A 15,127-nucleotide genomic window follows, 5' to 3' on the forward strand; every position below is an offset into this window, starting at 1 on the left:
AATCATTACCAAGCACCATTCGTATTAGGTGCTGAACGTGACCAGAATCAACAGGCACAGTGAGAAAGGAGGACTCTCAGTATTATGAAATGACACTGACAATCATTTTAAGGAGAGAGCTGCAGAGGCAGGATCAATGTGACTATGAGGGAGAGTGGAAAACAAATAGATAGAAGGCAGATAGGCAGAGAAAATAAAGAGGGGCAGACGAAAACAAGTAAGCCACATTTCTTGCTCTATACTGCTGCAAGAGGCAACAGGTTAGATTCGCCTCTCTGGGCACAGCTTGCATGTCCAGCACCGAGCAGGACAGTTACACTGGGGTGGGGGAGGTAGGAGGGGAAAGATTCACACCTAGAGTAAGGCTGTGGTAGTATCACCACCTCCCGCCGCCCTAGGGTGCTCTGCTGGAGTAAGGCAGCTTTAAAATCTAGCCTGATTTGTACACAGTGTTGTTGGCAGAGGCTGCCTAGGAAAAATGCTGAATCAGCATCTCTCACAGCCAGCCTGGTTCAGCCTTTGGCTGGGTCAGCTCCCCCTCCCCCCGCCTTCTGCACTGGCTAGTTCCAGGTCACTGGCAGAACAGAGGTGACGGATGGTGTGAATTGTTTCCAGCAGAAACCAAGGGCATGATTCTGGCCCAATATCGTATGTATTTGGATGTGACTATTGGACCAAAAACCCAAACATAAAGACAAATAAAAACACAGTCCTGGAGCCTTAACATTCTGCCTGTCCTTGTGGGGATTTCCTTTGCTGCAGGATGAATTCTAGTGATACTTACCACATAATTCATCATCATCATCATGATAATAACGTATTTGTTTTGCAGTGGCACCTAAAGACCCCATTCAGAGATCAAGACCCTACAGATCATTAAAAGACAGGCCCTGCCCAAGAATGATTACAATCTAAGGGCCTGATCCTGCAACTAGATGCATGTGAGTGGACCCCTGCCCTCTGCAGAACTCCCCTGACTTTGCAAGGGTCTGTCTGCAGTTAGGATTGAGGCCTGAATAGCTGTCTTTCACATGACAAGGCAGATTTTCAGTTATCCATTCATTGTACAGGAGAAAGCTGTCACTCAAGTACAGACATCTTGCATAATAGCAAAGGAAATACATAAAGTTACCGGTTGAGCAAATTATTTCTCATCTATATGCTTTGGTATTTCCAGTGTGAAAATTCATTTCTAAAGCTACTTGCAACGCTGCCCAACTCTATTAGGTCCCACACAGCACTACAGAAGAGGCATATAACCCATCAGGCCAGTAAAATATTGAGGATCTGATTTTCCACTGTTACACTGGTTTTATATCAGTATGATTCCCCAGAGGAAAGTGAAGTTACACCGGTGTAACACTGTGTAATGAAATGGAGAATCAGGCTTATTTGTCTTTCTATTTTAAACTAAATACCTTAGAAGTGAATCCAGCCCTGAGATGGATTGGTGCTAACTCCATTGATTTCAATGGAGTTTCACTAGGGATGAATTTGGCCTTTGTTTTCTGTGGGTCAAATAGTGTGTTCATCTTTTAGGACCCTGCAAACACTTAGGGTTTGCCTACACTAGGGTTTTTAATCTCAAGATAATTGATTGCCAATAAAGTCTAGGGAGCTAACACATTGGTAAAGGCCAGTGAGGACCATCCACAAAGAAATGCTTGTACCAGGACATAAGATTTTGTGGTCCACTTTAGGCTGAGCTCAGTTCTGGATCAAATATTTGAGGAGTATCCACACCTGCTTTTAGAAGCTACCTTCGTTAACTGGCAATTAACTCAAGCTAAAATATTCTAGCGCAGACACACCCCTACATGAATACTTAACTTTATACATGTGAGTAGTCCCCCTGAATGCAGTTGGGGCAGGGCCTAAGATTATAAACTGTGCTGAGCAAGAACTGTCTTTATTCTTTGTACTGTACAACACAGTGTGAAACAAATAACAAATGTTGCTGTTAAACAAATAATAAATAAAAAATAATGGGGATTGTTCACCTTTATGCATTTGAGGAACAGAGTTTTTAAATAATGATAAAATAATATATAGATGATATCAGAACTAATTATTTTAGGGGATTGCAACAGAATCTCAGCATAATGAGACAGTGTTTGAAATATATATACCTTTCCAAGACACTGTATGGGACAGTATTTCACTACCTACAGTTTCAATCCATTTTGAAATGTCACTAATGTTTGACCTTCTTGTCACTGTTCTTTTTTATGGTTACCCCAGTGATATAAAATTTGTTCGTGGTTAAAAATGAAAATCTTTGGTATATTATTTCTGCTCTTTCCTATCTGATAGTCTGCTGATAAACAGCTTGGGCCAGATTCCCAGCTGGTATAAATCAACACAGCTCTATTAAAGTCAATGAAGTGGTACAGATTTACACCAGCTAAAGATTTGGCCTCTCCTGCCTCAAAAACCCCGTATTTATTTGCTCTGTGGGTTTATGTTTGCTGAGCTGTGCTGCAAAAGCCTGACTGTGACACCTACATTTCTGCACGCATCTCACTCACCACAGAGGTAGCTCTGAAATCTCTAGGGCTGTAAAAGGCAGTGCTGCTTGTTCATGGTCTAATATTTTTTCCCGAGCATAAAACCACAGAATAATTAAAAAATTCACATATGACCCACAGGTGGCAAAATGCATTATGTCTGACTAACATTGAGTACCCGTCACTGCAGGCAATACATAGGTAGGGCTGATCAGCAGATCTTATATATATAATTAGAGCTAGTCCTGGGTACCTACAGAACCCACAGACAAGAAGGACCTCCAGTTTGTAGGAGAACCTCAAATTTCGCATGGGACCATGTGGCCTATAAACACCTCAGTGTGCTGATCTGTGCTAAAAGCAGGTTGAAGTTCCGCATGTTTTCTGCTGGTTTACACCGGAAGAAGGCCCATCAGCCAGGCTCTCTCTCAATATCCACATGAAGAAAGGGGACAAAGGGGAGATCTCTGTCTTCCTCTCTATCCCAGTTATACGTAGGAGGGGAGATCTACCATCCTTGTCTGTTGACCTCATAAGGGGTGACTAAGCAGAGGTAAGGGGCTAGAGTAAACAGAGAGAAGAGAGACTGAAATAGTCCTGAGCCCAAAGGCCCTTTAAGATCATGATACTAAAGAATCCAGGGCAATGCATATGAAATGGTTCTGACTAGCCTATGGAAAGCGATAAAGTAGAAGACTATTTTTCAGTTTTCTTCTCTATAGACTGTGAACAATGGGGATAGAACAACAACACTGCTACAGGGTAATGCAGAATTCTAATGATACATCCAGATGCCTTCAATAATGGTCTTACAGTTTTGGTGGCTTCCTCAGCAAGAGACTGACAGCAAGATGACCAGAGAGCCCTGTCCTAACCTCACAGCTCACATGCTCTCTCTCAATGTTGTGTTCCCAAGGGCTCACATTTTGCATCGTTCACCTCCCTTGGCCAACAGGAGTGACAGCTCCTGGGTTCCTAATTCAAGATGCCTTACAATCCTATTTTGCTGAATCATGATGAAGGTCATCATATGACTTTGGGAAAACTTGCATCACCTCACTTTTCCCATCTGTAAAATGATGACAATGCCAATGCACAGGTGAGTTGCAAGGCTTAATTCATGCATATCTGTAAATCTTCAGGGTCCTTTGAGACATTGAGACATTGCAGGCACATAGATGCTATGATGGTAGGTAATTAAATAGCATAGTATATTAGCAAAATAACATAGTATATTAGCTGAGAAGCAAAAGCCAGAATTGAAACATATTTTGTTCCAGATAAGTAAGCATCTATAGTCTACCTTAGACACAAGTAACAAGGAAGTGTGGTTTATACAGGAACTAGTCACACAACGGGGGGCAAAACAATCTAGCTCTGTTTTTTGAACCACAGACTTGTTACTTTGGGGCTGCTTTTAACCTGGCATTGAGAACATTTGTCACTACAATTTTTCTTCCTTGGTACTAAGGAACAACATGTGGGTAAAGGGTTACAGTAACTTACTTTTGTTTTTCTTTTGAAAGATATAAAAATAAAAATTAGACTTCAAAATTTTGTCAGGAAGAAATATTAGTGAACAGACAGCCTGTATCATTGTATACATTTATTTTGGGGGTAAAATATATTTTACTTTGGATATTGTTCTTAATATTCAAATGATTGAAACACAATGCAAAATGAAACTTTTAATTAATACAGAAATAGGCATAAAATATATTAATGCAACATTAAGCTTGCAAATTAAAACAGAGAATCTATCAATTCCTCCCTACTGCTCATTTATGCGGGAGTAGATGGAACAAGTGACTGAAATCTATACTATGAAAAAAGGTGTGGTGGATTTAGCTATATAACTGTTGTTCCTTTGTTTTCTGGGTATTGAATCTTTATAACTCTACAGACTCTGCTGTCTGCAGAGACTGGCAGCCACTTTATGTTCAGTTCAATAAAGCTTGTCATAAGAGAAACACTGGACTTTGCTTTGGGTTTTCCCCTGTATTGTTTTCTTAATCTAAAATGAAGTTCAATATGACTGGGGGCTTGTCTACACTACCAAGTTTTGTTGAGAAAACGGATGTCGACACCCAAAAGTCGGCAAAACAAAAATCACCAAAGCATGTTCACACTTGCTCCCTCTGTCGACAAATCACGTCCACATTGGGGACACCATCATTGACAGGGTGAGCAATGCACCGTGGGTATGTATCCCATAGTGCAGTGTTGTGAGAAGGAAGAGCTGATCGCTGAGCATCTTGCGATTCTCTCCAAGTTCTCCCACAGCCCCCTCAGCTGCCGAGAGCAGCATCATGAGTAGCCCTGTGAGCTCTCCATGTTGAGGAATGGCAAGGCAGCACAGCAGTCTGTCCCCCTCCTGCTGCAGTAGCAGTCTGCCTGCTGCTGTGTTCCTAGTGCAGGGCAGAACAGGAGCATGCCAATGATTTGCTCTTGGTTTGTTTGTTCCCCAAACGGAGCAGCACACAGATACTTCCCGGAGCTTTGAAAGGGGAGGGGCGCATGCCTGCAGGGCAGCAGAGAGCACAACACTGAGCAGAGCAATCAGGGCAGGCATTGTGGGATACTGGCGGAAGCCAGTTATGTCTACAAAACAATCAGCGGTGTCTTCACTGGCTCTTTGTTGACAATAGAAGTGGGAGAAAAGACAAAAGTCTCTAACGGGGTGGAAGTTTTCTGTCGCCAAAACTGGGCGTTTTTTGTGACAAAGTCCCATTGTAGTAGCGTGTATGCTCTTGCTGTTTTGTCGCCAAAAGGCAGTTTTTGGCGACAAAACTTGCCAGTGTAGACAAGCCCTGACAGTGTCTGTTTTCTCTTTATGGAGAGGAAAAATGTAACACAGAGCTCCAGTTTTAAATTAAACAGTGTTTTACTCACAGATCTGTGTCACTCTGGTCCAGAGACTCTACTTCAGCTTGACTTTCATTATGGATAGAATCAGATTCCTGCACTTGGCACAGTTCCTCATCTGTGATTATATCAAACACTACATCATCTGGTGGTTTGGAGGTTTCATTCGTAACTGTGCCATAAAAGTACATCAAAAGAAACGCAGTCATAACATAACAGGCAGCAACAGTGGTTTTGTTTTTTAAACAGAGCTTATGTACGTGGGCCATTATTCTGCCTACACAGTAGTTTTCGCATACAGCAAGTGCTAGAGCAGGGGTTCTCAAACTGGGGGTCGGGACCCCCCAGGGGGTTGTGAGGTTATTACATGGGGGGTTGCGAGCGGTCAGCCTCCACCCCAAACCCCGCTTTGTCTCCAGCATTTATAATGGGGTTAAATATATTAAAAAGTTTTTTTAATTTATTAGGGGGGTCGCACTCAGAGGCTTGCTATGTGAAAGGGGTCACCAGCACAAAAGTTTGAGAACCACTGTGCTAGAGGGACTCTCCAGGGTGACTCACTTGCATTAAAATATAAATGGGTATTTGTATCAACCTATCAATATTAACATATACTAACAAGCTCCACAATTACTCTGGGACAAGTTCCGCCTTGACTTACACCCCATTAACATCACTGGGGTTGCACAGAGTGTAAATCGAGCAGGATTTAACCACATAAGCCCTGGCAAGAAGCCCAATAATCTCATTTATCTCACATTTGCACATGAAAAGGACTAACCTGTAACTTCCAGGGTCGGAGACACTGGTGAATTTAGCAGAGCTGCTGGTTCTTCTTGGCTGGCACGGGATCCAGAGTCATCCGTATAATCCACAGTCACCCTAGGTTTATTGAAGCAAGCTCTACAGCACCGCTCCTTCTTGCCGCTGTGTTTGGTCATCAAGTAGTTGTTACAGCAGTAATAGCAGAAAATTCGACCACACAGTCTAGAAATTAAAAAGAACAAATGCAAAGGTATGAGAAAGTTTCACAAATATTAGTGGAAATCATTCTTCATCTGAAAAATCATACTGGAAGTGGTTATTAGCTATTAACTAATCACCACCCGGTATTCCCTACTTTAAAATATCATTGATTATATGACTAATTGCACATCATGAATAAAGTGTGAACAGTCACATGCCACCCTACTGCCTGAAATTTGTTCATCCAAACTTTGTGAATATATCTGGAGAAATCACGAACATGTAACTATTAATTCATGAACAGAAAAGGGTCAAAATTAGAAGCAAATAATTCAATCAACTGTCAGATGTTTTTGAACAGGCCATATCAAAATCAAATCTTGCTATTCAGAATAATTGTTTCTCAACATATCTTTTAGTAGTAAATGTTATGTGTGTACAGAACCTAATTCAATGGGGCATCAACCCTGATTGCGTCAGTACTGTAATAAAATAATAATAGTACCATCGTACTGGACAATTTTTAAAGCATGTATACCAAGTGCAGACAGCGTATAATATACATATTATAACAACGAATGCCTGGGAACAGTGTAAAATGTTAAAACACTGGATATTTTCCATGGTACCTATGATATTTATTTCCATGTTTTTAATAACGTGTCAGAGGTCAAGAAACTGACCTGCAGTGGTGTCGGCGCATCATCCAAGTAAACTCTCGCTGACAGCCCAGGCAATGATTTACTTCTGTGTCACCGAGCCATCTTTGCTCCTCACAGAGCTTCTGCTGAAATTCCAGAGCATCTGATTTCTGCCAGAGGGCATCCTTATCCCTATGGAGACATGTGTAAAGAAGAGCAATCCATTTTAGAAACATCACTGTTTGTTTTTAACTCATCTCAACTCTGCCCCCGGAAGAAAACTCTCTAACGTAAAGTGCTGTTATTTAACTCTGAAGTTCACAAATCTGAAATAGCCCACTCCCTGCACTTTTAACACAGTTACACCGGGATTGACAAATGTATATACACCACCATCAGGTGTGATTGGCCTTTGTAGATAGAACCTCAGAATCAAAGAATTGCCATACTGGATCAGTACTATGGCCCCAGTTCAGGAAAGCATCCCTAGTTAGGAAAGCACTTAAGTGTGCACTTAATTTGAAGTTGGAACCAATGAGCAATGCCTAAAAGGATTCAGTTGAAGGCACAATATTCTTCTTACTGCAGCGAGTTCTATCAAAGATATCCCAGGAGCACATTTGGATCAGATTGTAGCTGTAAGTCATGGTTTGCTCTGCAGGAGAGTGAGGAGAGCTGCATTACAGCTGACCCACCCAGAATTCCACCTGGGGATCAGGTTGCGGGGGGTGGGGTGGGGTGCATGTTACTGAAAGTGTTCTGTCATCCTTTGAAAGGATGTGGTGGAGACTCCCTCTTGCACTAGTACACCTTCAAAGGTCAGGGTACAAGAGGGTGGAATTTAGGCTTTCTGAAGTGGAAGTGCATCAACAGCAAAAACAGGTTTGCAGCACTTGAGGTAAACTGTCAAGTGAGACCTTAAACCACAAAGGCTAACAACACAGAGCTAACCATCTCACGACACCATCACTACCTGACATTGTAGCTCAACTTTTTGCAGCTAGGCATAGGAGCAGAATCTTACACCCTAGTTACAAGAGAGGTTGCACTGTGTATTTGACAAAGGGAAGGACTAGGAGTTAGGAGTTATAGTCTCAGCTCTGGCACGAACTTGCTCTGAGGTCTTGGTCATGTGATTTAATCTCTGTTTCTCAGTTTACCAATCTGTAAAATAAATATGGCAATATTTAAGTACCTCACAGGATGTATGAGGATTGATTAGTTAATGGTTAGACACTCTTTGAAAATGTTAAGTGATATCAAGGGCTAAGTATGTGAGCCAAACTTTGCTCTCGATTACATCTTCTTCCGGCTCCTCAGCATATAAGTTACACCAAGTTAAACTCTCTTACACACCTGTAAATAACTGTAACAAGATCGAAGGGATTCTAAATTAGCATAAGGGAGTCTTCATTTATGCATCACTTGTGAATCTGACCTCTGGAAAGAATCAAGAAGTCAGAAAGGAATGCTACCTATCTTGACCCTACTGTATTGTTAGTCACCAACACCATCAGATGTAGGAAAGGTAATAAAGAAAGGACTTCATTTTTTTCAGTGACTTCACAGGTTTGTCTTCTTGCACTTTAAAAATAGATGTCTACTGAGATCATAACTCCTTGGAAAGGCCAAGAAAACAGACATTAATAAGAAAACCCACATTCTCTTGTCTGACTGAACAATACCAAAAGCTTCTATGCATACTGATCAGAAGAATGTGCTAATGCCCTGGCTGTGTACTATGAGCTGATCAACTTTTGAAAGTTTTGACAATATTTTGAAGAGAAATATCTGTTATAGGTTTCTCTGATTAAAAGGAGGCAAGAACTCCAGTATTAGCTCCTACTCCTTAACCAGATTCAGATAGATAGAGTGGCTCAGGAAAGGAATGACACAGTTAAAGGAACTTCTTTGTAGAAGGATCATCTGATGAACAGTTAATGTCTAAAGCTGCACTGGGTTTTCACTCTTCACCTAGTAAAGGTGGAGAGGTTTCTGCAGCACGCACAAGCTTTTGCGTGAAGACAAGAATACACAGACCAGAAGTGAGAAACCACAATTGGTTGCTATTTATCAAATTGTTTGTGTTTTGTAATGGCAACATAATTCAACACCATTAACCGAACTGCACGTCTGCAAGTTATGTCTGCAACACTCGGCTTGCTGAAAGACAAAACCCTCCATTTTTTTAACATAAGTCACAGTCTGTGTTGGTCTTGTTCACTCCAGAATAGTTATGATAGACATTGACAGCCTACAGGAGTCTTCCTTCAAGAGGAAGGACGACCCGTTGTCAGGGCCAGCTCCAGGCACCAGCTTTCCAAACAGGTGCTTGGGGCGGCATTCCGAATGGGGCGGCAGTCCGTGTCCAGTGGTGGCAATGCAGCGGCAGCTCAGCCACTCTTCCGGGTGCAGCAGCAAATTTGGCGGCAACTGCTTGGGGCGGGAAAATTGGTAGAGCCGCCCCTGTCCGTAGTTAAGACACAGGACTGGGACTCAGGAGAGTTGGGTTCAGTTTACAGCTCTGCACCAGACCACATGTGTGACCTTGGGCAAATCACTTGGGGCCAGATTTTCAAAGCTGCTAAGCTTTCTTTTCGTAGTTAAATAAGGGCTAGATTTCCAAAAGGGATGCATCCAGCAGCTCCCATTGTGACACCTGTCAGCACTCATTAACCGCAATGAATCTGCACCAATTTAAACCAGCTGAGCGTTTGCCTGTTGAGTTTGCTATTCAGAGGCTGATCACACTGGGCTCAATCGTGGGCCAGACTATGGGCCAGGACAGGAAATTAAGGGGTGGGGGGAGATGACTCCTTGCTTCCCTGCGTGGGACACCCACATTATGGATGAGAATGTAGGTGGGACAGCAGTTGCTGCTGAGACATTACTCCAGCAGCCATGAGAGTGAATGGGGCATGGGTGAGCAATGGGTGGAGCCTTACACATATTTTTCACCCTCCATTTCCCCACAATGCACCGGTCAGCATCGTTCTCTGAATAACACTTTGGTCCCAGCCCAGCCCCTTATCCAGGGCAGCCTTCAAGGTGCTCTCTATAAGTGATGGATACTGGAGATAAATATTTGCTAGGAAAAAATATTGAAACATTTTTGGCAGGGGAGGGGGGAAGAACATATGCCATATATAGAATGACATGCACTTTGCAAAGCAGATACAAGCGGAGAAAGAGCTAGATCACATTTTGTCTATTTTACTTTTCATAATGTGCCCTAACCACTGAACCTCACTGCTAATGTTGTCTCACAGAATTTGGCCATTACATTTATTTTCTGTTCAGGAATAAAAAATTAATCCCTCCACACAGCACCATTTAAAATCCTCTATAATAGAACCTACACATTAGTTTTTTTTAATACCAACCTGAGAAGTTCTATCAAACGTTCTTCAAGGAATTGCTTTGTTCTAGTTAGATCGTCTAGCTCGGCCAACAACTTCTGATCATTGCTGTCTCTGTCTGCTGTCGCCTTTTTTAGTTTGTCACCATACTCTTTGACTTGCTCATTCGCTTTGTCAACTTCCTTTTGGGTCCTGTTTAAATGCAAATTAATTGTTCTTAAAGAAGTCCCTTCTGCCATTTATCTTGATGAAATCTGTAGTTTTAGTGAAGTCTCTCTCAGTGTGAACATAATATTGTATATAACAACGTGCTTTAGTCTTTTGACACTTTTGAAGCTGTGCATAGATACATTACCTGTGGGCACCTTTGGCAATCAGTAACTTCTGGGGATGAGGGTCCTATTTCCTGCTCCCTTTTCATAATTGTGTTTGTGATGGCTGCCCTCTTGGCTGCACACCAGGGATTGAACCAGGTAGCATGAACGCTACAGCTTAAGCCAAGAGCCAAGGCTCTCTGGGTAGGTCTGTAAAGACCCATATCCCCTGCAGACTGGCCACAAAGGACAATCCACAGCACAAACACATCAGTGGTTTACATGTTCACAAAAGGTCTACTAAGTATTATATTAATTTGCAGTACCACAAAACAAAAAACATTTACAAAGGAGCTAAAAACCCTTTTACCACTGAGTACAAGAAATATTGACAAGCTCTGCTAATATGACTTCACCTGAGTCTCATCCAGACAAATTTCCCTCAGATTTCAAATGGACAGAGTGAAAGACTTAGAGGTTTGATCTGATTTCTGGTGTATTAATTTCAGTTAATAGAGCAACTTAAAACTAGAGAATTACTCAGAGTCTCAATGGTAAACTTCACAGTCTACAGTCTACTTAACTTAATCAATAGACTTCCAGTTGGCACAAAGGATGAACTCACCGGATCAGACACAGTTTTGAAATCAGTGGACACTGATTTACACACGGAGCTACTTCAGTTGACACCAGATGAGCACCTGGCCTGCAGTGTTGACAAAGTGGATCACCAAGGACATCCCCCCCCCGCCAAAAGGGCATAGTCTTTGGGCTAAAGCTAAACACAAAAAATAAACTGGTGCACACTTAGTTGTAAGAAACTAGAGTGGATACAAACAGAAATCTGAAAAAGGAATTAAGGGCCCTGATTCTGAAGTCCTCATTCAGGCCCATATCCCAACTCTCTTTTACATGGGAGCAAAATAAGCATTAGCTCCTTACTTCCAGGTAACACTTCTGTGCAAGGTCAGGCCCAGTCAGATCTGCTCCATGACCAGAGCTCATAAAGTTGCTGAGGGGCAGATTCTCCATGTAAATGAGGTCTCTGAGGGCACATCTACAGAGCAAGCAGAAACCCACGGCAGCATGTCTCAGAGGCCAGGTCTACAGACTCTGGCTTGTGGGGCTCATACTACAGCGCTCAAAATAGCCATGTAGACATTTTGGCTTGGGCTGGAGCTTGGGCTCTGAAACCCACCCTGCTCCCCAGGCTTCAGAGCTCAAGCTCCAATCCAACCCCAAACATCTACATGGCTATTTCTAGTGCCGTAAAGCGAGCCCAAGTCTGCAGATCCTGGCTCTGAGACTTGCTGTTTCTATTGCAACACTGATTGATACCAGCTGAGCATATGGCCCAATATCTGTACTTTTGTTGGGGTGTGAAGCATCCTGGGCAGTTCGGTAGTTTCCTACCTGTAGTTTCCATAGAGAGACCTGCCCTGATGGACACTGCGCTCTCTCCAGCTGACAGTTCCATTACGTAACTGACTATCCTCTGGACTCATTTAGCTGATTGATAACCAGGGGGACCTGCCCTCCCAGAGCTGCAGTCACAGAACCCAATGAGACAGAGTCACAGACTCCTGCCTCAAGGCACGGGGCAGAGTTTGGTGGCCATGTAGTTGTTATGCAGCCATCCCTGAAAGGATTCCCCTCATTCTTGATCCAAGCAGAGATCCGCAGCCCTGGAGTCAGGCCAGGCTAGCTTGGTCTTGCCAGCTCTGTGCTGCAAAATCATTTAGTGCTAGTATTTGTCACCAAGTCCTTACTCAGGCAAAATGCCCACTGAGCTCCATAGGAGACCTGCCTGAGCAAGAGCTGCCGAGTGTGTTCCCTTCAACAGCAATTCTTACTTTACTCTTGAGACACCACAGAGGGGCAAAAATAAAACACACCCTCCATGTAAAATGCAGTGCAAATGTTCCAGTCCTCTTTTAAACAGCAGTCAACATTTCTGTGCTTTGAATGCTGCATCTAACCCATGATACAAAGCCTAGCGCCACGTAGACTAGTTTCACAAAGGAAACAAGAAATGTGATGACTATAGAACATCAGCTACGTGAACAAAGGGAAGCTGTATTCTGTGTAACGTCCACATTTTTCATCTGAAAGGCCAGTCAAAGCTTCCTACTCAGTATGTATGTATTCTCTCCTCTGCCTCAGATAATGTACACAACAATAAGGTGTACACACTATGGTGACTTATCTTCTGCTTGCCTTCTTACAAACAGTACAAGTGAAATACCCAAAGTGCTAACCTCTCCAAGTGTTTTTTCAGCGACATCACCTCCTCCTCCTTTTTTAACCTGGTGGATTCATATTCAGTCAATTGCTCTCTTGCACGCTCCAGTTTGCTAGACAGATCCGTGTTTACAGCCTAGACAATAATAAAATATTTCTATTTAACATACAAAACCATCACTGTATCAACTGTAACTTAGTTACTATGTCACCCAAACAATGCTTTGATAGGGGAGTTTAAGAAGTCCAACCATTAATTAAAACATTATTATTGAATAATCAGACACTAATTAGTTATGTACTGGGGATTGATTACTTATGTCACATTGAATAAGGGATCAATTGTAAAGTAAGACAGCATTAAACCATGCCAGTAATTCTTATTAGCCACAGCAGAAGAGCTTTAAATGGCTTTTGTCTCATTATCAAAGAATAAAGTTCCAAACACAATGATGAAAGAATAAACCACATCAGTATTTAAAACTATTTCAGTCTGAAATAAGTGCTTCAATAGGCAAACAAAAAGTTTAAAAGAAACTAACTTATCATGAGGGGGAAAATGTCAAGTTTATGGCTTCTTCATTAAAACAAAGTTAAATATGAAAGGAAGTGAAAAAGCACCCTTTAAATGTAAACTTTAGAGGTACCATTTTCAGACTTGGGTACACCTCTATATCTGTATTTAGGCACCTAAGTAAAAGTCGGCTGGTTCAGGGGGTAAGAACCTTGGTGTTTAACTGCTATTTGTGCCTTGAAAATCTCCTCCTAGTTTGAGAATTTTGGCCTGCATGTCTATTATTTGTTCAAGTGCATTCTCAGGCTCCCAGACAGCCGCCAGACAAGTCCCCTGCCTTGTAAATTCTAACACAAGTGACTATTGGTGCAAATACTTTAGCACATTTCCTTATTGTAATCAGATGAAGCACCTACGTGAAGCTCTGCAATCTCTTCCTCTGCAGCACACAGTTGTCGTTTCTGTTCCTCAAGCTTCTTTTTTACTTTCTCGCATTCTTCACTGACAGCCTAGTGGAGTCAATAAAGCCCTTGTTAGTGTTCACATAAAAGTCATCACCCAGTTTTAAAAAGTTTCCTGCTGATGCAGCATGGACAATGAAAATGTACTGGGCCAAATTAATCCATTAATTATAGTGGAGTTACAACAGGGATAAATTTGGCCTTCAGTGTGGCTGATGGCAGACCAATTCAAATGGGTATCCCAGGAAACTGGGGCCTAATTCATGGGAAAAGTCCCCCACTGTGGTAGTCAGATGATGTTTTTCTGGCAATTATTATGTGCCATAACAAAAATGGCCCAACTTGCTAAACATGTAAATGTTGTGGTGAAAGTACAAAGGGAGCACAAGTCATGCTGGGAATTAGTGCCTGACACTACTTTAAAACTCATTGACTAGATGCTCTGCGGGCAAAGAAAGTAGAAAGTAAGGGCACACAACTTTTCGACGTCAGAAGAATCTCAGCATATACGGAAGTGTGTACGTCTGATCAACTGGTAGCCTTTGCCTCACAGCTGCAGTAACAGACACACAGTTCATAGATTCATAGACACTAAGGTCAGAAGGGACCATTATGATAATCTAGTCTGACCTCCTGCACAACGCAGGCCACAGAATCTCACCCACCCACTCCTGCAAAAATACTCTCACCTATGTCTGAGCTATTGAAGTCCTCAAATTGTGGTTTAAAGACTTCAAGGAGCAGAGAATCCTCCAGCAAGTGACCCGTGCCCCACGCTACAGAGGAAGGTGAAAAATCCCCAGGGCCTCTTCTAATCTGCCCGGGAGGAAAATTCCTTCCCGACCCCAAATATGGTGATCAGCTGAACCCTGAGCATATGGGCAAGAGTCAGCAGCCAGATACCCAGGAAAGAATTTTCTGTAGTAACTCAGATCTTTATCAGTTCTTTATCCTTCAGAAATTTCTCTCCACATGATCCAGAGTTGAATCGGGGTGGCTCGTGACTGCTTCTTGAAACTAGATATTTATCTCGGTGGCTGTATCTTGAACAGTAAAAATACCACTCAGGCTGGGATTTCTAACTTTGCTCTCACTGAAATCAACATTGATTGCAAAAGGAGCGGAGCCAGACCCACACTCAGACTTCTGAGCATCCCACCATCGGCCTCTAGCCCGTATGTTCAAACAGATAAACTTCCAGGTGTGAACTCAGTGTAACCTGTGCTGCGCTATATGTCAGAGTCTGCAGACTGCCTGAA

At 42.4% G+C, this 15,127-nt stretch overlaps 1 protein-coding gene across 7 annotated transcripts in view; it reads right to left on the bottom strand.

The window, feature by feature from the left end:
* The window catches only part of FYCO1 (FYVE and coiled-coil domain autophagy adaptor 1), an 84,863-nt gene that overhangs the window by 33,634 nt on the left and 36,102 nt on the right, over positions 1-15,127 (bottom strand). For 6 of the 7 annotated variants that reach the window (XM_073333169.2, XM_073333166.2, XM_073333170.2 and 3 more), the window contains 6 exons: positions 13,824-13,916; positions 12,911-13,029; positions 10,363-10,530; positions 7,022-7,171; positions 6,154-6,359; positions 5,400-5,544 (listed from right to left, as the gene is read on the bottom strand). In XM_073333169.2, the coding sequence (XP_073189270.2) occupies positions 5,400-5,544; positions 6,154-6,359; positions 7,022-7,171; positions 10,363-10,530; positions 12,911-13,029; positions 13,824-13,916 (881 nt within the window). The remainder of the gene's footprint in view (positions 1-5,399; positions 5,545-6,153; positions 6,360-7,021; positions 7,172-10,362; positions 10,531-12,910; positions 13,030-13,823; positions 13,917-15,127) is intronic. The other variant, XM_073333171.2, reaches the window with a different exon arrangement.

Source organism: Lepidochelys kempii, chromosome 2 (assembly GCF_965140285.1).
Source record: "Lepidochelys kempii isolate rLepKem1 chromosome 2, rLepKem1.hap1, whole genome shotgun sequence".
Lineage (NCBI taxonomy): Eukaryota > Metazoa > Chordata > Testudines > Cheloniidae > Lepidochelys > Lepidochelys kempii.